The sequence below is a fragment of the Epinephelus fuscoguttatus genome, linkage group LG1 (genome assembly GCF_011397635.1).
Source record: "Epinephelus fuscoguttatus linkage group LG1, E.fuscoguttatus.final_Chr_v1".
In the NCBI taxonomy this organism is placed as follows: Eukaryota; Metazoa; Chordata; class Actinopteri; order Perciformes; family Serranidae; genus Epinephelus; species Epinephelus fuscoguttatus.
Window position 1 is genome coordinate 17,969,363 of NC_064752.1, and position 23,016 is coordinate 17,992,378.

A 23,016-nucleotide genomic window follows, 5' to 3' on the forward strand; every position below is an offset into this window, starting at 1 on the left:
CTTCATCATCATCCACATGAATATTACTATCTTACCGGTTGAAAGTGAGCTGTCTGAGTCATGCAATGATTCTGTGCACCCCGTTCCTCTGTCTTGTCGCAGCCGCCACATTTTCTTCACTGATTCTTGGTTGGATGTCTCTAAAGGCTTCGACGGTTTCGGAAAACGTAGGAAATCTAACCGGTTCGGAAAATTTTAGTGTGCAAACGTGATTTACTTTTATATTTATTTCGGACTAAAAGCCAGACTCAGTGTGCAAAGGTCTTAATGCTACTTTAATCAGAATACTGTACAATGTGTTTTAAACAGCAGTGGTTTACCAGAAGCTCCCATGTTCAGAGAGATACAATTACGTATATGAGCACAGATAAGTTTCTCACTCCGTTTGGTTTCCCATCAGAAAGGGCTGTTTGCAAGAATTTTCTCTGCTTTTGAATTCTTCATTCAGTGAAGGCATGCAAGATAAACAAAGTTTTCTTTATCAATTAAAAGTATGTAAATAGATGGTCAATTTTTCCTTTAAGTGGGCGCAGTAATAGCTTTAATTTTCTTTTACCTCGATTGACCTCAATGTACTGAATGAGAACACCAAGTGTTCCTGGTATTTTGCTCAGTTATTTATGATGTTGTTTGGCCGAAGACATTTCTCCTCGTTGGTGGTGTAACATTGGGACATTCTTCGTCTGACATGGTTTACAGAGCCAACAGCATGCTTCTGAGGTCGCTGACTGGCCAATGACATTCCAGCTGCTCCCACGGCAACCAGTGGCGGGGGGGAGGAAGGGCTGGCGTTCAGCTTTTAGAGCATTGTCTGGCCTTTTACAAGCCAATGGCACTTTTTGACCACATGTTTTGAAGCGTGGTTATGACTGCCAAACTGTTTCAACTTAGTGGCTTTTTAATTAGATACCTGTAGATGGCACTCTCAGAGTCTGCTTGAAGATGGAGGCTGAGGGTGGGGCTGATGTGGTGTGGGTATTGTTTGTTTGTGCATGTATGTTAGGCAGTCAACACAATGGAGAGTGTTGGCTGTTAGAAGATTTAAACTTGTGCTTTGGCAATTCGGACCATCCAGGGAAGTGAGGAAGAAAAAGCTTTTCAAACCACAGTTAAGTGAATTGTGTCAAAACTGAATTGGCTGAAAATGTCTGGTCAGGATTTGTGAAGTTCAATGTACAGACTTTAGTACGAAAAGCTTAGTGGCAGATTCTGCAGAAGAAGCAGAGAAACTCCTCATACACACACCCGCACGCGCGCACACACACAGTACAAAAGTAGTTTCACTGGCTGCCAGATAAGCTAAAGTAATAACAGTGCCATCTCAGCTAATTTTAGCTCTGTATTGAATGTGCCGCCACTGGTATTCATGGCAACATTTCTGGCTGAGCTTAACTGTATGTTCTGTCTCGCTGTATTGCCTGTCTCACTCTTCTTATTCTCTCATTCTTCTTCCTTTCTCTGTCCTTTCCACGTTGTTTATTCCTGTCCTCCTTCCTCTCAATTCCCCATCCCTCTCTCCTCTCCTTTTCATTCACCGCTCTGTTTGGAAGCTATCTCGCCCAATTTGTTATATGGGGCCACAGCTAATGCCTGACATTTCTAATCTGGGAAACATCAATGCGATCATTTCCATATCGGTTTTTGGAGAATAGTAAAGCTTCTTCACAGAAGTAAATATCTCCTTACACTTGCTATGATTGGTGTTTTTTTCCCAGCCTGTTCTGTTTGTGCTGCATGAAACACAAACATAAACTCAGTGTTACATAATAAAGAATAATGACCACTGAGAATAGAACGCTGTTTAGGTGCCAGACATTAGCACCTACAGCAATGTCTGCTTCCTTGCTTCTTGCTGTCTCCGACAAAGTTATGAAACTTATTATTCAAAGTATTGCGCTAGTGGAATGACTAAGACATCAGCCCTGTTTACACCTGGTATTAATATGTTATTATATGCGTCTTGGATGTTCAGATCACAAGTGGACAGCTCTTGGTACAGGTATGAATTATGAGTTCCTGGTTCGAACCCAGAGTCGGGGGGTTCAAATTTCTGTCGGAGTTTGCATGTTCTCCCCGTGTCAGCGTGGGTTTTCTTCGGGTACACCGCCTTCCCCTCACAATCCAAAGGCGTGCATCGTAATTGGTGACTCTAAATTGACTGTGGGTGTGAATGTGAGCGTGAATGGTTGAATGTCTCTATGTGTCAGCCCTGTGATAGTCTGGCGACCTGTCCAGGGTGGGCCCTGCCTCTCACCCAGTGTCAGCTGGGAAAGGCTCCAGCCCCCCTATGACCCCCAACAGGATACGCGGTTATGGAAAATGAATGAATGTCCTCAATGTGTCTTGAGATCCGAACGCTTAGACCACATTCTAGGTTGGTGTGGGCTGCATATGTCCATATTCTTTCAGCAGTGTGTACGCTAATGTGTCTTGGACCGGACTGAAGGACTACTACTACTCTTGTGATGCGCTGACCAACTCCCCGCCAGATACAAAAACTTTCTGTTGCTGCTGTTACACATGTTAGAAGCAGTGCTGAAGGACCGTCTTTGGAACTGCTGTCTTCTCGGTGAATGGTAGTTCAACATCTGCCCTGTTAGCATGAGCTAACGCAGCAGTGGCTGCGGTCCCAACAAACTAACACCAACACAGAAACACATCACCTCTCTCATTATAACCGTCAATAACTGTTATTTAATGTTAGCCATGTGATGCTAGCAGTGATGTCATGAGAACTGATACTCGCGATACCTTTTGATACCATGATGAAAAAAACCCCAGCGATACTCATTTTTCAAAAAAACGGAATAACCAATACCAGCGTAGGAATCGGTGATATGACTCTTCCGGAACTGATGGGGGCAGTATACGCCATATAAGCGGCTGCCTTCTAAAGCCCACATTTAGAACTAGACACGGCCACACTTTATACCGGAGTATAGATCTGCTAGCAATATATGCAGTTTTAAACACCACTTTGTCGGTTTATTAATTGTTTTTAACTCGTTCCGAATTGTTCCTGAACCGTCCGTGCACCGTACAGAGCTTTGTCCGGACTCCGGTCATCTCCTTCTCCCCCCCAGCCCCTCCCCTGGGAGAGAGTCCGGTGGTCTCCTATGAGCCCAGCATTAGAGACGTGCAACACTCCGTTAAATGTCATTCAGTTCATCAAAAAATCAGTAGCATAATAAGCAGATATGTTCCATGTTATTTTGTTTAATTTCAGGGATTTAATTCTCATGGATACGTGACTGCACATGCACGTCTACTTCCGAAACACAGCGGTTGGGGTGCGTTTGATTTATTGTACTGGGATGTTTGATTTTTCCACAACTGGACCATGGACATTGAAAAACGCCGTTTGGACGGGGACAGGACAAACAATAAATGAAACCAATGAAATTCCACACATTCTCGTGGCTGGCTCAAACACTGTTAGCGTGATTTAAATAGCAAATATTTAAATAGTTTATAGAGTTTATTGCGGATGTTGATCAATGTTTTTTACAACGAAAAATAGGTAAAGAGGAAAAGAGAAAAAGAAAAAAATATAAGTATAATATCAATCTGTTGATAGAAATGTTATTTTATATGCAAATATTTTAATAAAGTATTTCTTGTACATGGGATCTTGATTTTTTATTTATTTATTTTTTTTTTTTTTTAACCATGGTATCGACCTTGGTATCGAGTATTGTGTAATTTTACTGGTATTGGCACCGACTGAATTTTTGGTATCTTGACATCCCTAGATGCTAGCAGCATGGAGCTCACACTCCCACAACAGTAATTCCTTTATGATGATGAATGAAATGATGTATTTATTTGCATATAGAGTGGGAAGGTGAGATTTGATCAAAAGTGGTCACTCAAAACACTTGTAGAGACACTTATACCAGATGGGAATAGATAAACTGAATGCTATTCACTTGTGACTCCACATGCATGTTAATACCAGGTATAAACAGGCTCATCCTTATCATATGCATATATCTATCACTGAAGTGTCAGTTAATACCCAAGAGGACTTTACCGAGAAATTCCCACACCTCTTTCTTATTCAGTATAGTTGCAGGGTTTAGGGACCTTCCACTTGTAAAAATAATGTAGGCAATCCCATTTAAATTCCCAGTCTTGTGGCCTAGCCTGCCATATTGAGATTGACCACATCAATTTTGAATGGCCTTGGTCCAGCAACAAGGAAGCAGTTGGCTACCCTGTGGTACAAACATCAATGGCTTGGCACAGGAACAAATGGACAGAAGCTCATTTCCATGAAACATTACGTATGCAAGTTGACAGCTACTTCAAAGCTGTAGCTGGTACATATTGGTTGCTTGCTGCTTCCGTATTCCCAGTCTACACATCCTCAATACATCTGGTTTTGTCTACTAATGCACATGTTTTATAGTACACTGAACTGAATATGCATAGTGTAATGAGGCAAGTGAAATTCTGTAGTAGAAAAGGGAGAAAGAAGACTCTTCATATGTATCAGGGTCATGTAATGTGGGTGTAGTCAATACACAGAAGGTAACATCAGGGGGGCATAGAGCAAAAACACAGTGTTAACTAAGGGCCCTGACACACCAAGCCGTCGATCAATATCAGGCCTTTGTTGAGCATCTGTTACCCTTGTCTCGTTGTGTTTCTCTCACCATTGGCACTTGTTGTCTCCTGTTGGCTGTTTATTTGCTGATTCAGCATGTTGAATCGGGGACAGAGCAGTGAGAGAATCACTCTTACTGGCAGCTCAGTGCAAGAGAAGAGAAAAGTGAGGAAAGCAAACAGATGACTAAAACCTGGTGTATACACTGTGATTTTGAGGTGTCCCAGACGAAAGATGACCATCATGAAAAAAGTGTGGCGATATCTTTGTGGTTCTACATTGCACACTGAGAAAGGTTCAAGGATGGATCAAAGACAGCCTGGCATAAAATTCTGACAGGTGTCATAAATTTGGGATGACCATCTAGCTGTGTGACTGCTGTTACGACTACGTCTACTAACCAACCAATAGAAATGCAGCATGAAATGATACACTGGTGCTAAACCCAAACAAACAGACGCATAGCAGCTCGCCATGGAGGCAAAATGTGCTAAAAGAAATGTGTGGGATTCCAGCAGAGACTGAAACCTTGTGGAGTTGTGACAGCAGAAGTCTTGCCTGTATAATGTCCTCCAGCTCTTACCATGAGCACGCAAAGAAGGACAAAGCATGGAAGGATATAGCGGCGGATTTGCAGCTGCCAGGTGAGCAACCTGGGAGCTAGCAAACACACACAGACACACCGCAGTATATAGTGCCAGAAAACTTAAAGGGATAGTGCACCCAAAAATGAAAATTCACCCATTATCTACTCACCCTCATGTCGAGGGAGGCTCAGGTGAAGTTTTAGAGTCCTCACATCACTCGCGGAGATCTGAGGGGAGAGGAGGTAGGAATGGAGGCTGATGGCGCCCCAGATTCAAACATCCAAAAACACATTCAGGACACTTGGATCACTGCGGACGAGCAGTATGGAGATATTTTGTGGTTTCAATTATGTGTATGTACCTCAAACTCGATATTGTAAGTTTATTAGATCCATGTTGCACACTGTAGCTGCATGAAACTTATAAGATTGCTAAAATCTCACAGTCTGTAGGAGGCTTAATGTCAAGAGGGTGCGGGATTGAAACAAACCTGTTATATTAGGTACAAGTATCTTTTTAGCCATTGAGCTTTTTTAGCGGAAAATGTTCATTATTGTTTATTCTTCATTAGCGCATGGTAAATATCATTTGTCCCTTGATCATCAGGTTGTGTTGTTAGCGTGCTAACTGCCTATCTAGTATCTTGAATCTGTCTTCCCAGCATTCCAGTTTCCTTTATTTAATGATGAATACAGACTACAGCTGCCTGCTTGTACAGAGAGTTGTGTCCTTTCATGCAGTAGTTTGCGGTGTGTTCAAGTGCAAATTTTTCACCGAGACATAAGCAACATAAAGCGACACAACAGTCGGCCTTTGTTGCTGCTCGTTCTTTGATGCCAATTTGGTGTGTCTGGGCCTCAAGGACAGATTTACACTCAGGTCCCTAATAGCCTACTGGGATACCTATAACGTTGAGTAAGAATTTCAATACCTGTGCTGATATGACACCTGGGTTTTGGTACCAATACCAAAACAAGCAAATATTTTTTCTTTCTACTTCGAGGAATACAAACCTTTTTCCTCATCCAACCTTAAGACACAAGCATTCATAATAGAAATGTGTCTGAATAAACTATGATTTAAATTAGGAACAATCTGCAAAAGAACAAGTGGGAAAAAAAGGCTACAAATCTGAGCAAGCCTTCTGCACTCTGCTCTGTGGACACTAAGTCAGTCTCAAAAAAAAAGCACTGAGGCTGGAGACTCAGCCGCAGGGATTCCAAGCCATAAATTTATTTTTGGCTGTGCATTACTTTGTGTGCTCATTTATGTGTGTTTGCATGTGTGCCTAGCCATGGGAGTGTGAGCAAGTGTTTGCGTTAAACCCAGACTGTGTGTGTGTGTCATAGGCCCAAATGTTTGTCCCTGGAAACCATACTGGTAGACCAGTGTCAGTGAGAGGGAGGGAGACAGAGAGAGGCGGGGAGAAAATGAGAGTATGTGAGGCAGGCGTTTTCAATACTCTTAATCCAAAGTGGGGGAAACAGAGTCATTCTTCTTGGTTATTCTTTATAGATTTGAGAGGAGAAACCATTTAATGGCAAGAGATTTTTAGCTTTCAGATACTGAAACAATCCACATCCCAAACTGCAAAGGAACAGACCTCATCTCTGAGGACAGGGAGAGAGGGAAAGATTAGAGGCAGATTAGAAATCCAGGACAATATTGTGGAGAAAGAATACGTTTTCAAAAAGGAGAGCTGCAGACGGGAAGACAGCGAGGATACTGCTGACTCAGAGGAGCTACTGTATGTTTATAGTTTTCAGTATTTAGGTCATGCCCTTTTCTGCAGCTACTTAAGTCCCCTTCAGACATGCACTTTAGTCCTAAAATGCTCTGCCAGTTTTAAATGTTGGCAAGAAACTGAGTCATTTTTTCCGTCAGCGCTGTTCTGGCAGTTTTCCGACTTAGGACCATTTCTGCACCATTTTGAACATCTCTCACGTGTAAGCACACGCAGTCCTTATGCCACTGAAAGCACATGGTTTTATGACGTTCTTCCATTTGACATTTCTGTGGCATTAGAACCAATTATAGGAGACGGCAGAGTGACACTTGATCATATTAAGGATTTTAAAGTGGCAGATTACACTGAAAGGAGAGATTGTTTTTACAAGGATGTCTGGAGATGGCTCGGTTTGACATCGAAATTTGATAACAGTTGTTCCGCCGGTGCCAAGGACGAGATAACAAGTGAACAATCTCTCGGCTTGCTCATCACATAACTTTCCGCAATGCCTCTTTGCACGGGCTGGATGCCAATCATGTGAGCTAGTTTGCATACGTGGCAACCGTGTCCTTTTGAACAGTCAACATGACACTTTTTTAAAGTCCTGTGTGCGGAAACTAAAAGCCACTGCTTCAACAGACAGATGAAACAAGCAGTGTAGCAGATTTAATGTCTGAAAGCAGCTTTACGGAGAGTGAGCAGGGGTGCTCTGAGGACCGACTCTTCTATACTTTGACCCTCTCTTTAATCACTGAGTCACTGCCAGCTCCTGATAGACGAGAAGTCTGAATCACTTGTGCACTGTTTGTAGTGAAATACAGCTATAAAAGAAGGAGCCACTGCACGGTTGTGGATATGATGTACTGCTTGATGTTTTAAGAAAATAACTGTATGGCTGCCTCCCTGGCTGGCAGGGGCTCTATTTTGGGAATGGTGGAAGCCCCCTCTTTCTCCCTGTCTGCCGTTGTCCTGCGCTGTGACTCTTCTGCTTGCCCTCTGGCTACATGCCTCTTGTACTGAGCAAGAAGAGCACTTCACACTTCCCCAGTGAAACCAGAGCTCAGACTTCAGCCTTATGCCTTGCCATGTCCTCTGGGCTATTTTTACTCCAGCAGCGGCTACTTGTGCCAAACCCATACCACAGCCTACTGGACTGGAGCTGAGGCCACGTGTGTTTCTATGTACGTGTGTGTGTGTGTGCGTGCGTGCGTGCGTGCGTGCGTGTGAGAGAGTAGGTGTTTGTAGGTGTGTGAGTGGTTAAACTTTGCATTTTAAAAGAGTTGTGTGCAGAATAGAGCTGGGCAGTGTGCCAAAACAAGACGATGTAATTCTAATAATTATGGGTTGCAATATTGTAGTCATTGGAAAACAACACAAAAGGCTGAATTTGTTTAATAACTCAAAAAGTACCTGTAATTATGGTCCAAATTCTCTAATAAGGAGCCACTTCAACATTGGATATGGTCATTAAGGTGAAAAAGAATAATTAGTGTTAGACGCATGGGACAACAAATTTGTAAATGTGAAAAAATTACTGGATAACAACTTTTTAAAATAATAGGTGAAGGTTGTTGTGTGTCATTCATTATACACTACCTTTATAAAAGGTTGCCGGTGATTATGTGCATTATCATGTCCAGTGTGTTTCCATTCATATCCCTACACTGTATCCCATTCTGCTTTTGCGTGCTAGGAGCTGGCCTCCGGTTTGTTGTATCCCCATCCCGGTGATGTTAATACATGTTGGATGTTTGTCCTTGTTCACATCCCCTACAACTGCAAAGCAGCACCACTACACAATCCCGTTCTTATGCATAACTCTATCTCCGTTGCTGCTGTAGCTGACTGGCACACAGGCAGCAGGCATTGCGCTGGTCGTAGTGGCTTGATCACTCGCCATTCCGCTTGTTGTGCTAACATTGTGTTTCATATCATAAGCCCACAAATATTAATCCATATCTCATAATTATCAGACTTTGACCCTCCGCCCAAGGATATTCATTTATTTCAAACGGTCTAGGCTATTTATTTGTTCTATATCATCATGTTACTAATAATATAAGCAGGAGCTTTTCACACAAAGTGGTAACCAGTGTGTGTGAATGCATGAATGGGTCAGACCTGCAGCACCGGCTTTGAAATGAACTGTAATAAACTGGAGCTTGAGTGCTTTAACTACCTGCTGTGAAACAACATGACCCTCATCCATTTAAAATGACTGTGAGTTCTTCTGAGGTCATTTTGGTGAAAGTAGCACAAAAGTAGTCGAATAAGTAACTTATTACTCTTAAATGAAGGTAACTAGTAATATGTAATATATTATATTTTGAGAGTAACTTGCCCAACACTGGAGATATCTGTCCCACAGTGTAGTTATGTGCTCCTAACCCTTCTGTTCCCTGTAGTTATTGATGCCATTTTTGATAATATTAATCATACAGACTACAGAACAGTCAATACTGATTGTCACATTGACTGTATTGACTGATGTCGGCATGACAACGCGGCTCCCACACCATGACTGATGGTCATTATTAGTGGGAATGAAGCAATTTTAGTCAATGAATCATTTTACTTGTCTCCAGAGGACAATTGGTTGTGCAGCAGTCAAACACAAGATAAAAACACAAGGCACATAATGCAACGAAAATGAAGTTTAAATACATTTTTAAACAATTCTTAAGATATGTAGAATTTGGCTTGTGTTTTCTAATGTTGTCACGATACCAGAATTCTAAACTTCAACACAAAACTAGTATAAAAAACAATACTCAATACATATTTTTATACCACAGCAAAAAGAAAAACTTGCTGGCTGTTCTGACATCCAGTCAGAGTCCTGTCTGCTTGTGCCTCATGTTTTCAGAGATTGTCGTAACAGCCACAGGTTGAGGACCAGGGGCTGGTTGCACAAAGCACATTAAGTTTGGTTCTTATGTATGACACTCCAGGCTTACATGAAATACCTCGCCAGTAACTGACTGTTGTGAAACCATTGCATAAAACCGCAGAGAAATCATTGATTGTAAAGGAGCTGGAAGAGTACAGCTTTGGAAAGTTGAGTGATCCAACTCCAGTTGGTCACAATCATGAACTAACTTCCGGTCAGATTTATAGCACAACATCATTTGCTCATTAGCAAGCGTGTCCATCGGGTTCTCCTGGTCGCAGAACGCTCTTCTCGGGACATCTTATGTTTCTCTTGTCTCCATAAACTCAGTAATGTTGCGGTTAAGACGGAGGTACTTTATGTTTTTGTCATAACTTTGGTTACTTAGGTCCAACAGTTGAAGCAGTTCCTTAAGTACAAGACCAAGATAATGAGAAAAACTTAAATCATTAAGTAAACATTTTAAGGAAACCTAAAGGAGAAGACTTAAGGATGTTTTGTGCAACCAGTTTTATCTCATGGAAACCTTAACTTGGACTTTAAGGAAAACGTTGTGCAGCTGGCCCTAGTAGATTTTCATCCCTGTTGTTTCATCTCTGCAGCCTTGATTTGAAAACTGATTGTAGATTGTTTTTTTTTTCTTGTATAGCTTCAGCACTTTCAATACTATTGACTTTATAGTTAACAGATCATATCATTTTAAACGGGGTATCAAATGAACCACCTAAGTGCATTTCCCAACACCTCACCCATGCCACATAATGTCAGTGCACAGCTGGAGGAAACCACATCCCCTCCGCCTCCAGCTGGTGTTCAACACAGGCCCACCCATGCCAGAATCACCCACATACAACAAAAATACAACATTAAAGGGAGGGGAAAATACTGTATTCAGTAAATACAAAAATGAACTTGGGGAGAGGGGTCATTTTAAAGTGGAGAGAAGCATAGATTGGCCATGTTAAGAAGAGTTATTGATGATAGGCTCTATAGAAAAACTGAGAATTCTGTGCAGATGAATTTCTTTTTCAAGCTGTTAAGTGCTGCTACAGCTTTCAACTCATCTGCAAACCCGGAGGCTCCATATTTATAGCCAAAATTCTTTTTCTCTCCCTCCTCTGTCTTCATGTGCTTCGCCTGCCTGTCCGCTTTATCTAATTGTGTCTCTCACTCTGCTCCAGTGAAGTACATCAAGGAGATGTCGGCCTTCTTTAAAAACTCGGGGTCCCCCGGGGCGGCCCTCCCGTGGGAATCTCCCCCCTCCACACCTCAGAGGGGCACCGAACTCTCACCTGAGGCGAAGGAGCCCCGCAGCATCCCGCTGAAGATGTGCCAGGTGACACGAAAACAGTGCCCCCCGGACACAGAAAACAGGTAACACGTGTTACAAGTTTACAGCTTTATGCAATATTTTGATTTGCAGTTCATACATTCCTCAAGACTGACAGATCTTAACCTGAAAATAACAAAATGGCTCAGAGAGAATAGTGTAAAAGGGACTTCATACCCTGTCTTCTTCACACATTCTCTTTGTTACCATCTGAAACTTCCTCTTCACCCTCAAGCTTTTCTGCCTTTGTCATTTGTCTTTCATTTCTCTAACTGCCCCTTTTCTCCCTTTTCCTCCCTCCCTGCTTGCTTCCTCCCTCTCGTCCTCTCATCTCATCTGCCAGGTATTTCGAGGTGATTTCATCCAACAGAAAGAACTCTGTGTTCCTGCGGGCAAAAGACCCAGCCATGGCTCAGTCCTGGTACAATGCCATCCAGGCTGGTGCTGCCAACCTTTTACCCCGAGTGAAGGAGGAGATGAAGAGCATGCAGCTTGGCATGGAGGTCAAACATCTGGGCTGGATTACAGAGCAGGTATGCAAGAATACAGGCGTACATAGTCCATACTACAAGATCTGCTCTGCAGTGTTTTGCATTTTTTATGTTAATTTTTTTCAGTATGTCATGGCACCCTGTTTTTGTGCCTGTTTTTATATCTGTCTGAGGTGAAGACAACTTTCCAACACAATACAATGAATCCTATCTTAAAGGGATTGTTTTGATTATTTGATGTGGGTTTGAAGAAGCAGGCAGGAGTACCGCCTCGGAAGATAAGCTATCTTCTGTTATTGATGGGGCCAGCGGCAAAACATATGTTAGTCAACTAAAAAAAGTCCCACCAAAAGTGTTGACAGTGTTTCTGTGAAGTGCTGTAAAGTTTAGTTGATTCAAAACACACATTAACCACGGCTTAAAAGAGACAATTTCAAACACAAATCGGCTTAACTTTAACTCGCAGCATTCACAGACAAAGCACTTGTCTTTATCTGGACACATTTTCCCCACTAATATAACATGCTAATGTTTTTACCACAAGCCTATGACATTTTACATTGTATAAATTAGCCTAGCAGCTAGCAGACTTTTCCTCTACTCATATGAAGCCAGGGACAACAGCAACATTTAACAAAGGTAATGTCACAAAATTTGGCTCCGTTACAACTTACAGAGTTCACTGACAAAACAACTGTCTTATACTAAACACTTTCTCCAAACAAATACAACATGCTAACGTTATAAGCACAAGCCTATGGCATTTTACAGTGTATAAATTAGCCTAGCAACGAGTTGAGATGAAGCCAGTATAAACTGCAGACAAGACTTAAAATGCTATTTTGTGGAGGCTTTTTTATCTTCGTAATTTATTGTTTCCTATCTGTGAAATTAAAGTAAATAAACTTTTGTTTCCACTGGTTTCAGCATACAAAAACAGACAGGAAGTCTGCGCCGCTGTGGCGTGTCGTTACGTGTCTGGGGAGATGTATGTCAGGTTACAGCCTAGGGTACAGCGTAGGGTCTGCGTCGACGTAGAGTAGATACAGCTTAGATTCAACACAGAAGTATAAATCCTGCATTAGTTTGTTTGTATTATTTGACTTGGTAAATCCAAACGATGACTTTTAAATGCCAAAGTCACACAATAACACAAACAAATGAAACGGATGGAGGCAGCAGTAGACCAGCAGCTCCAGTGTTCAGCGATGGTTAACTACTGTTGTTCTTAATGGAGTCTGGTGGCTTTGAAGAGCGTGATAACGGCTTCAGTTCTCCATCGAAAGTTCCTGTCTGACGTTACAGTAGAGCGATGAAATTATTCCAAATGTAGTGTACAATTAATCTGATTTTGTTTTTTTAAGTAGCTAAAATACACTTTGTTGCTGCCCCTGTCCAGAGCAGTACATTACTTAGCTTCCGTGTCAATACTCCTCATATAAGCCCACTTCAAAAGATCCGAACTATCCCTTTAAAGTGCGTGGAGCAACACAGAAATACAGGAAGCACATGCACGTATACAAGTTAATTTACAGTCATGTAACAATTAATCTTAAGTGCTATATCGTAGGCAACTGCACTTACTTGAGTTTTTCAAAGATGTTTCACCTCATCTAAGACGCTCTTCAGTTCAGAACTGAAAAAGCCTCATGGATACAATAAAGCACTTAAGATTACCATGGCCTGGATGACTGTGAATCTTCCCCAACACATCACCACTTATCCCAGATTCATAACTGCACGACACATTACTGTCAGAAATGTGCCGTGTTTAGTAATCATAGGGTCCATATGAGTGAGATGAAATGATTTCTTCAACTCTGCCGCAAATGCACAGGTGACCCAGGGTCCAGAGAAACCAGTACTGGCTATGTTGACTGACAAAGACCTGCTCCTGTATCCCTCCCTGCCTGAGAGCAAAGAGAGCCTCAGCAACCCCACCAAGAGTCACCCGCTCATTGCTACCAGGTTCACACACACACACACACACACACACACGCCTGCATATATACACGTACACCACATACAGCACTCAGTATTTATGAACACACCTAGCACTTATAGTGCGTTTAATAAACTTCTGTCCACACTAAGCAGCCCAGTTTTGAGTTAACAGACTTCTCTTGGCTTATTTTGGCCCAGCCCAAGAGCTCATGCTCACTCTTTCCATAACTGGACATTTGGACATTTTGCCTCCATAACGTCACGTTCATTTGGAAAACATAAGTGGAACCAGAACCTATGACTCATGTGTTTTTCCCTCCTTTCCTTCTCTCCTGTGTACTCCACATCTCACTGTTCACATCTGTAACACACCAACATGCACACCCTTTGCTCTTCTGGCTCATCGTATACTATGAATCTTAATTACCCTCCTTTTCATCCTCGTTCTTCTCATACTTTCTTCTCTCCCTCTACAGACTGGTCCACTCTGGCCCAGGAAAAAGTTCTCCTCTCCTGGACTCTGATCTCTCATTTGGCCTGCGCTCGGGCACTAAGCAAGGCGTGGAGACCCATGTGTTCAGGGTGGACTCTGCCAAGGAGCTGTCCACCTGGACTCATCTGCTGGTGGAGGGTTGCCATAATGCTGCTGAGCTCATCAAGGAGGTCACCACGGGTATGGATTCAGAGATTTGTTTGACTCCCAGTTCGGTCTTCAATCTTTCTCCACCTAGGAGTAGAAAAAAACAACTTTGTTCTTAATGACGCTACCAAGGTTCAAGATTTGACTCCCACCCTTTGCAAGAATGAATGTTGTCATGGTACTGCAAGTTTCTTTTGGTAATTCACTATGTAATATGCCACATGATGAGCGGTTCTATACTGTAGTGCATCAGAAAGAACTGCCTACCAGCTATGCTATACTCTATTAGTCAACTATGTAGCATCATTGGCCTCAAAATGTATATTAAAAACACCTGTACTAAGAGGACATCTGTAGATTGTAGGCAGATCACTGTTTCTCTATAAAATTCTCCTAAAAGAGAATGCATGCTAAACTTTTGCATCAACAAAAAGTGCTCTCCTCTAAGGCACAATCCACTATGGATACATAAAGATGTGTGTTATGCAATAAAAAAGCCTATATTGAGTCAGTAATATGGACAGCTCAGTACCAGTGTCTTTGATTATCTTCCAATACCATATATTTTTCCCGCTCTTAAAGAACTAAGCTGGTAATAATATATTTGTTTGGATGCACTTTGCCTAGCTTGGCCAATGGCCATCTAAACAACATCATATTCAAGCTGTAAAACACATATTGTGCTCCCCCTAAGGAAGGGATACATAACCCACAACATGACTCACTTATGCAATACAGCTGCATCTATTCAAACTTTTTCTCATACAGAACTTTTACTAGCATTTTGATTGGTTACCACCATTCAGACATTCAAAATGAAATCTGAATCTGAGTATTTAGAATAAAAACGAATAATTATTTCTATATTATTATTATTACTGATAGTAAGTTGAGATCAGTACTTGGCTTTCCGCACTGAAATAAGAATTATTTCCCTTTTCTACATAGAAAAAGAATTGTAGAATCAATATTCATCTTTTTTGGATTATTGGTTTATGTATGGAAAAGCTGTTGCCTCTAAATTGAAATGATTTATGCTGTCTACCACTCAGCCCTGAGGTATGTAAAAAGTGATCCTTACAATCCTTGGCTCTGAGGTGGGACCAGCTTTGGTTTTTATTTATCCATAAAGCTCTGATAAAGATGCTTCCACCCTGTATTTCATCCTTTTTAACTCTGAACTTACATAATCTAGGTACTCCCTCACAGAATGGGTTGTTGCTCCACATTCCTTTAATCAGAACTGAATTAGGAAATATGTAGTTCTCCTAAAATAACCTTATACATGGAATAATCTGCAAAAGACCTTAAACTTGGATATTCTTCCGCCCATTACAGCTGTTGAAATACCTTATTTCTGATCTTGTTTAGTTGATTGTAAATGCTTTTAGCTATCCAACTACCTATCATCTACACAAAAGTATGTTTAGTAACCTGTATTTTAATCATAAGCTAGTATATATTATAACTGGTTTAAGTTGCCATGGTGGTGCAGCGGTTAGCATTGTGCCTCACAGCAAGAGGGTTCCTGGTTTTGAACCCAGGGTGTGGGAGCCCTTCTGTGCGGAGTTTGCATGTTCTCCCCGTGTCAGCGTGGGTTTTCTCCAGGTACTCCAGCTTCCTCCCGCAGTCCAAAGACATGCAGGTTAATTGGTGACTCTAAATTGTCCGTAGGTGTGAACGTGAGTGTGAATGGTTGTCTGTGTCTATGTGTCAGCCCTGTGATAGTCTGGTGACCTGTCCAGGGTGGACCCTGCCTCCCCCCCAGTGTCAGCTGGGATAGGCTCCAGCCCCCCTACGACCCCCAACAGGATAAGCAGTTACAGAGGATGAATGAATAAGTGGCTTACATTGTTTATCTGTTTGCCTGACGGTTGTTTTTTATGCCTTTATTCATGCTCGGTATCACTGAAAATGAAGGTCTCCATCAGTTGATTTCCAGAGTCTTAAATGAAGGTTTGAATAAATAAATGAATAATTCTAGTGTAAAATACTGGATATAACTCGGCACTCAGTGTGGCCGATACCTCATTGGCATAGAAAAACAAAAAGGTTGACCATAACTTGAATAACCTCAACATATAATATGAAATGAACAGTGTAACACATGATGGTAGTCCTGGCATCTGAAGGCACTCACAACTGAAACTCAAGGCCATTATTAACACCTGATATCAAGTTAGCTGCACTGAATAAGAATTATCTAAGGGTAGACAGCGCAAGCTATAAACTAACTCTACTGTTAATGTAACACATGCTGCTCATCTGTGTTAATCATCATGTGACATGTCTCTTTACGGCAAGTTACACAAAGTTTATCTGAGCATGTACGTGATAGGTCAGGCTAATGGATCATATTGGAATATACTTTTATTTTTTTCTTATCTAATCCAGTGATTTTGGCTTGTTGCATCGGATCTTGTATTCTCTAATTAAAAGTGCTGATTATATTGATCAAACTCCTCAGTCATATCTATGAATATAACTCAAATCTATTTAATCCAAACAGGTACTGCTTGGGCACAAGATGAGACGTCTATTCAACAAAGACACAAAGTACATAATCAGGGACTGTCTCACAAAGCAGGATTAGGAGTTACCACTTATTGTTTCTTGCACTGTGATTTAGGGACTGCAGTCTTTAGCAAAATGTCCTCCGTCTCTGGAGATTTCTCTTGGCTGCGTGTTTATAAAAAGACTGGAATTAGGTTTTCAGAAAGGAAAGCTGTTGGTAATAGATTTTTATGAAGAACTGGAGAGGAGACAAAACATTTTTGTTTCAGGTGCAGCTGTATATATGGCATAAAGCCATGTCTGCTCTGTGTTACAATGCAGCTCTCTTTCCTTCCACCATCCAGATCCTGCATTTTAGTCATTAAAGTTTCTTTTGGAAACTCAGTAATCCTGCTTTATACACAGGCTCCAAGTCAGTGCAGTGTAGTGATGCTGTTACATTGCCCTCTGCTGGTGGCATGAGGTGGTGCAAAAACTGTCACCCTAGAACCAAGAATGGTCTAATTTTAGTATCAGAATTAGGATAGTGTTGCATTTAACTAAAAGCTATTCTCTTTGCTTAACAATAATCATTATTTGAATCATATTGTTATCCTCGCAGTGCTCATAGAACACAGCCAAGAAATCTGAGCTCCGCACCAACACCGTGACACTGATCTCACAACAAAATGAGAACACAAGAAATGTGTGATAGATCCAGATTTATTTGAGAACAACTTCAGCTGTGTGCTGTAAAATCATTACTACTTTTTTTCTGCCTCTGTGTAAGCCCTGTTTTTTCTTTTCTACCCCGGCAGCCTGTAGTTGGAATGGGAAGGAGTGTACCCTGGGAGTCCACATTGATGAGGGCTTCACACTATTCACAGAAGAGATGGGTGTCAGGAAAAGTATTCTGCTTCAGCAGCCCTTTGAGCGCCTAAGAATGTCCTCAGATGATGGAGTTCGCATGATGTTCCTCGACTTTGGAGGGCCCGAGGCCGAGATTGTAAGTGTCTGTTTACCTTCGGGCTTTGTCAATGTATAGCATTTTTGAATTATAGCTGTTATAGTGAATATGTCAAAGTTAACTTATCAAACATGGCAGTACATGAGAGTGTTTTTGATTGAAGGAAATCTTATGGATAACAGCATTATAGGCAAATGTCTTCAAAGTGCTATCACAATGCCACAGCTACTTTGAATGTTGTAAATGATTATAAAAACAACTATTGAGAAAATAATCTCATAATCCCACTTGATAGCCTTTCATGGAGCTTTCAATTCAGCTTCAGGCTGCTGAGATGTCATGAACATGGTCAGCTTTGAGCTATCTCCACCTGACTCAACAAATGAGCCATTTGTGTGACAAATGTAAACTCCATCTGCTGAAGAAGACCATGATATATAGTTGAAAGCTCCAGAAAATGTAGGACTAACTACTCTTTCCAAAGTGAAAAGTGAACTTTTATAGAAAAATCACAATTGCTTCAATATTTTAACTGTATTTAAATATGTGTACACTTAATACAAACCCTTTTGTTTTGTGTTTTTTAACATTTAGCGCTAAGGTTGGGCAATATGTTAACATTTTTTCAGCTGGCAACCGTAAGTCAAACAACTGGCCAGCTGCCGATATGTTTGCACAGGTGTGTGTTCGAGCTGCGAGTTCGCTGTGTTCCACAAGTTCTTTTACCTTTTTATAGCTTAATCAATAAACAAAATAAAATCACAAAATATCAAGAAAAGAAATATTCAAACTACAAGTCCTGTTCTTTCACTGAATTAAGACTACATTAATTGCCTTTTAACTCATAAAAACACTACATTCAAATTCAATAGTAACAAAGTAAAACTAACCAAAACTGTCTCGGTTAGTCTTTCCACTGTTTAAATTGTCACCAACTCCTGTTTGGTTGAAATAAACCCTTAATTCACAGAGTCAGAAGTGAAAATACGCTGCTACAGGCTGTTGACCCCACTGTCTCTGTTGCTGCTAACGGGTTAGCTTGCTAAACAAGAGGGTGTTGCTGAGTAGTGTTGCAGAGGTAGACAGATCTCAACACTTAGTCTTAGCACTGTAGCTCTCACTCCTTCTTCAGAGGCAGACCATTAAGTTGGCAAAGTAAAGTGACAAACCCCACACACACAACTGACAATGTGTGCAGCCAATCGCAGATAGCCATATATGTGTCCAGTTGCCCAACCTTATACCTCCACGCTAGTGATAGCTGTGGTGAAAGCCTTGAGGGAATTTATTCAGATTTGGCACAAAACATCTACTTGGACTCAAGGGTAAACTGATTAGAATTTGGTAGTCAAAGGTCACTGTGACATTGAGTATTTCTCATTCTCGTGACGCGATATTTCAAGAAAGCCTTAAGGGGGCTTAATTTTTTGCAGATTTTGCACAAGCGTTCACTTGGACTCAAGAAATTAGATTTTGGGGGGTGTTGTAAATGCAGAATCCCAAGAGCACCTTGAGGGAATTTCTCAAAATTTGGCACAAAAAATCTACAGTACTTGGACTCAAGGATCTGCTGATTAGAATTTGGTTATGAAAGGTCAAGGTTACTGTGACCTTGAATGTGTCTCATTCTCGAACACAACGGGCTCTAGTTTCGCAGACCAGGCACGGCAGGGGTGCAGCACACCTGCACTTCGCCAACTGGGTGTGGCCAGACGGATTTTGCAAGTTTGGCACACCGTGCGCTCTGGCGCAGCTACTCGTCTGTCCCACCTCCGTCCCTCCTACCTGTGCAAGTCGGAAAGAGGGAGGAGAGAATCAAATGAGCCCCTCTCCTCACCCTTAAATGCGCCGCGCGAAGGCGTAATGAGAGTTTACTCAATTCACCATGGCAGAAGAGAGCAGCAGCGTCAGACGGCCAAACTTCTCCCAGGAGGAAACTGATGTTTTGGTCCGGAAGGTCCAAGCTCGCAGTGTCCGAATATACAGAACTGCTTGCAGACCTCCACGGGCTGATGATGCAAAGTTAGCCTGGGAGGAGGTCACCACAATTGTAAATCAATGTTGTTTCTCTCGTGCGCGTGTGCACTCTCTCTTTCTCTCTCGCAGTCTCACTCTGTTTCTTTTCTTTTGACTTTGATGACAGATGCTGAATATATACTCCCTATCTGATGCTGTGGCTGTTTGTGGTTGACTGAGAGGGATGTGAACTCATTAGTTTGCAGCTGTGTTAATCAAATCAGGTTGGGTTTCCATTACGCGTGCCAAACGGTGCCAATCCCCTTTGATCTGACATCAGATGTCAGTCGATATAGAGATACATTTATGTGCTGATTGCAGATAGTTGCATTGAATAGTGTTTTTTTTGGGTACTGATTGCATTGTTAATGTGCCTGATATTCTGGAAACCTGCCTGTGAGGTTTTGGTGACGTGTGCGCACTGTCCGCCGGTCAGCCAAACTTCGGCTTACACCGGCTGCGCTGACAGTAGACCTGGTTTCAGCTGGCGAGCTTTTAGCGCACCTTCGGCAAAGCCTTTTGGCACGAAACTGTCACTGCGCCAAGCTGCATGTGCGGACACCTCCCCCTGCTGCACCGCCACACCCATCTCAGCGCACCTCGGTCTGCCAAACTACCAAACTGAGCGCGCCTCGGGTTGCGCTGCTCGAAACTGCGCGGGGTTCGCTACCCTGCGCCACCCTGCGCTGCGCCGGGAAACTAGAGCCCAACATGTCAACAACGCCTTAAGAATTATTTTTTTGCAAATTTGACACAACCTTTCACTTTGAGTCAAGGATGAACTGATTAGAATTTAGAGGTCAAGAGTCAAGGTCACTGTGACCTTGCATCTGTCGAATTTCATGAACGTAGTATCTCAAGAAGGCCTTAACGGAATGTCCTTAAATTTGGTAGAAATTGTCATTTGGACTTACGAATGAACTGATCAGAATTTGGTGTTTGAAGGTCAAGGTCATTGTGACCCCACAAAACATGTTTTTGACCATAACTCAGTATTCACATGCTAATTATGACAAAATTTCACTCAAATGTCTAATAGGATAAAATGAAGTGATGACATTTTATATCCAAAAGGTCAAAGGTCAATTTCACTGTGCCATCATGATGTTGTACAGAACATTTCTGGCCATTATTTTATATCATAACTCCATAACTCAGGAACAGAAGGGGGGCCATTTGGTCAGATACTCGTCTTGGGTGACAACCTTAGAACAGAAGTAATGGTACAGATCCTCTGTTCTGCTGCGGGGAAGATGTGTGCGAAGCATCCATGTTCTCACAGACATGGATGTAAACTGTAAGTGTACCTAGTCTGTGTGTCAGAGCCATACAACCACAAGGTGGTAATTCTAGTTTCTAAAAATGTAATCTGTCACTGTGCAAAGAAGTTGATCAGTAATTAATGGACTTCCTGTCTCTTCTGCATTTTTTACTCTCCAAACTCTACTTCTTACAGCAACTGGACCTCCATGCCTGCCCCAAGACCATAGTCTTCATCATCCACTCCTTCCTGTCTGCGAAGGTCAAGCGACTCGGCCTCCTGGCATGATAACGGCCAACCATCCAGAACATCGACAATAGGAGTATTCAATAAAACACACAGCCAGAAGACTCTGAGACACCAGAGGATGTGGCCCCAGGAAAAGATGCTGACTAACCCCTCCTTCTCAGCCCTCCTAGGCCTCTGATCGTCTCTGGTCAGACACCTGCTGGTCTCTGTAGGGAACGAAGAGAAAACTGCAACACTGATGGACCTTTGTTGAACCTGTAGTTGTAAAGGAAAGAGGTTTTACAGATGGCGTAAGTCAGCAGCCACTTAAGGGATCTGACATCTGTCAAGTCTGTTACGGTGGGTCATCACACTTTCTGATGGCAAACTGTGTGAATGAAAATGACAGCCTGCATCTTAATGTTTCGAAGCTTGAAGTCCCAAACATTTTATGTTGTTTTTGTCCCATTGTTCAGTTCTGTTTTGTTTCATGAGTCACGGCAGGCCTTTGTCATGAGCATCCTTTCATCTTTCAATCTTTGCTTTATGCGCTGTGAGCAGTCATAACAAGTTATTTCATAAAAGTCCTGATTGATGTTGGACAAACTTTGTTTTTCCTTTATAAAGGCAGCTTCAGTAGAGTGACAGAATGACATGACTGATAACTACACGATCAATAGTCTGGACTGAACAATGTACAGAATACAACTATATGCTCTTTATGTGGATTCTTAAGTTGCCTTTACCCTGAATTTTCATAAAAGAAGCGACATAATTTCTGCTGAAGACGACTTCTAAATGCCAAATCAAATATAGCAGCTGAATTTCTTTTCTCCCCTCTGTCTGTCTTCTTCCCTGTTTTAAGTGTGCTCACCCACGGCCTAACAAAGAGAAACGACTAACAGTATATTATAAAAGGCTTTTTTTGTAATTGTGTTTTAGTTTAACCAATAAATTAGATAACAAACTTATAATTTTCCTAACATAAAAAGACACCCTCTTTAAATCTGGATAGCCTTAGTCAGACAGTGTGACTGTGCAGTTTCATATCAGCTCATGTGAAGTACAAACAAGAGCTCTTGTGTTTTTAGAGTCTTGCAGACAAAGGTTGTTCCGTAATCATGTATTGATAGATGACAAAGAGTCGGCTGAAAGAGCGCTAGTCCAGCTAAGCTACTTCTCCTGTATTATTGAGCTTTCAAGTAGAGTTTAGCTCTTAATTAAACCATTTTATAGTGCAGTGTTTTCGTCTGTACTTAATAATTTAATCATGAGAGGGGACAAACGGTCCTCATCAGAAACCACTAATGGTCCATTTTCTACACAATTTGTCCAACATTTAAATATGTTAATTTACCATATAAAAAGACGTTGAGTTGTTTACATCATCAAGTGTTTGTTCTTTTTTCTTTATTATTTGTGTCGACTGAACATCCAAATCTTATTGGGGCCTTCTCTGTGTCCAACACTAAACAGACTTGTATTAATATATATTTCAAAACTAAAACCTGTTTGCTTTCAAGAATAAAAATGTATTGTATATTCTTATTTAAACAAAGGTGTGCCTTGCAGGGTTGTTTGTATATAAACATGTAATAAACTTTGTTAACTTTTATGGATTGCTTTGCATGTGCCTTATTGATAGGCTATAAATGTGACTTTATTTGGGTGTCTAACCCTAACGCTAGCTGCTAGCTTTGTTAGCGAGGTGCATTTACAGTCTATGATTAACTGTGACAATGCTAATGCTAATTAACAGGCTTAAAACCATTGAAACAAAAGCCCCATTTACACTGAGCAGTACACTTCACTTTTTTCCCGTTTTCATTGT

The 23,016-nt window shown here is 41.6% G+C and overlaps 1 protein-coding gene across 1 annotated transcript in view; it reads left to right on the plus strand.

Annotated features, from left to right (window-relative positions):
- The window catches only part of snta1 (syntrophin, alpha 1), a 55,087-nt gene extending 32,287 nt beyond the window's left edge, over positions 1–22,800 (plus strand). The window contains exons 3-8 of the mRNA XM_049587802.1: positions 10,997–11,189; positions 11,489–11,678; positions 13,474–13,604; positions 14,057–14,253; positions 17,532–17,719; positions 21,153–22,800. Of these exons, the coding sequence (XP_049443759.1) occupies positions 10,997–11,189; positions 11,489–11,678; positions 13,474–13,604; positions 14,057–14,253; positions 17,532–17,719; positions 21,153–21,245 (992 nt within the window). The 3' untranslated portion in view covers positions 21,246–22,800. The remainder of the gene's footprint in view (positions 1–10,996; positions 11,190–11,488; positions 11,679–13,473; positions 13,605–14,056; positions 14,254–17,531; positions 17,720–21,152) is intronic.
- Positions 22,801–23,016: the final 216 nt, after the last annotated feature.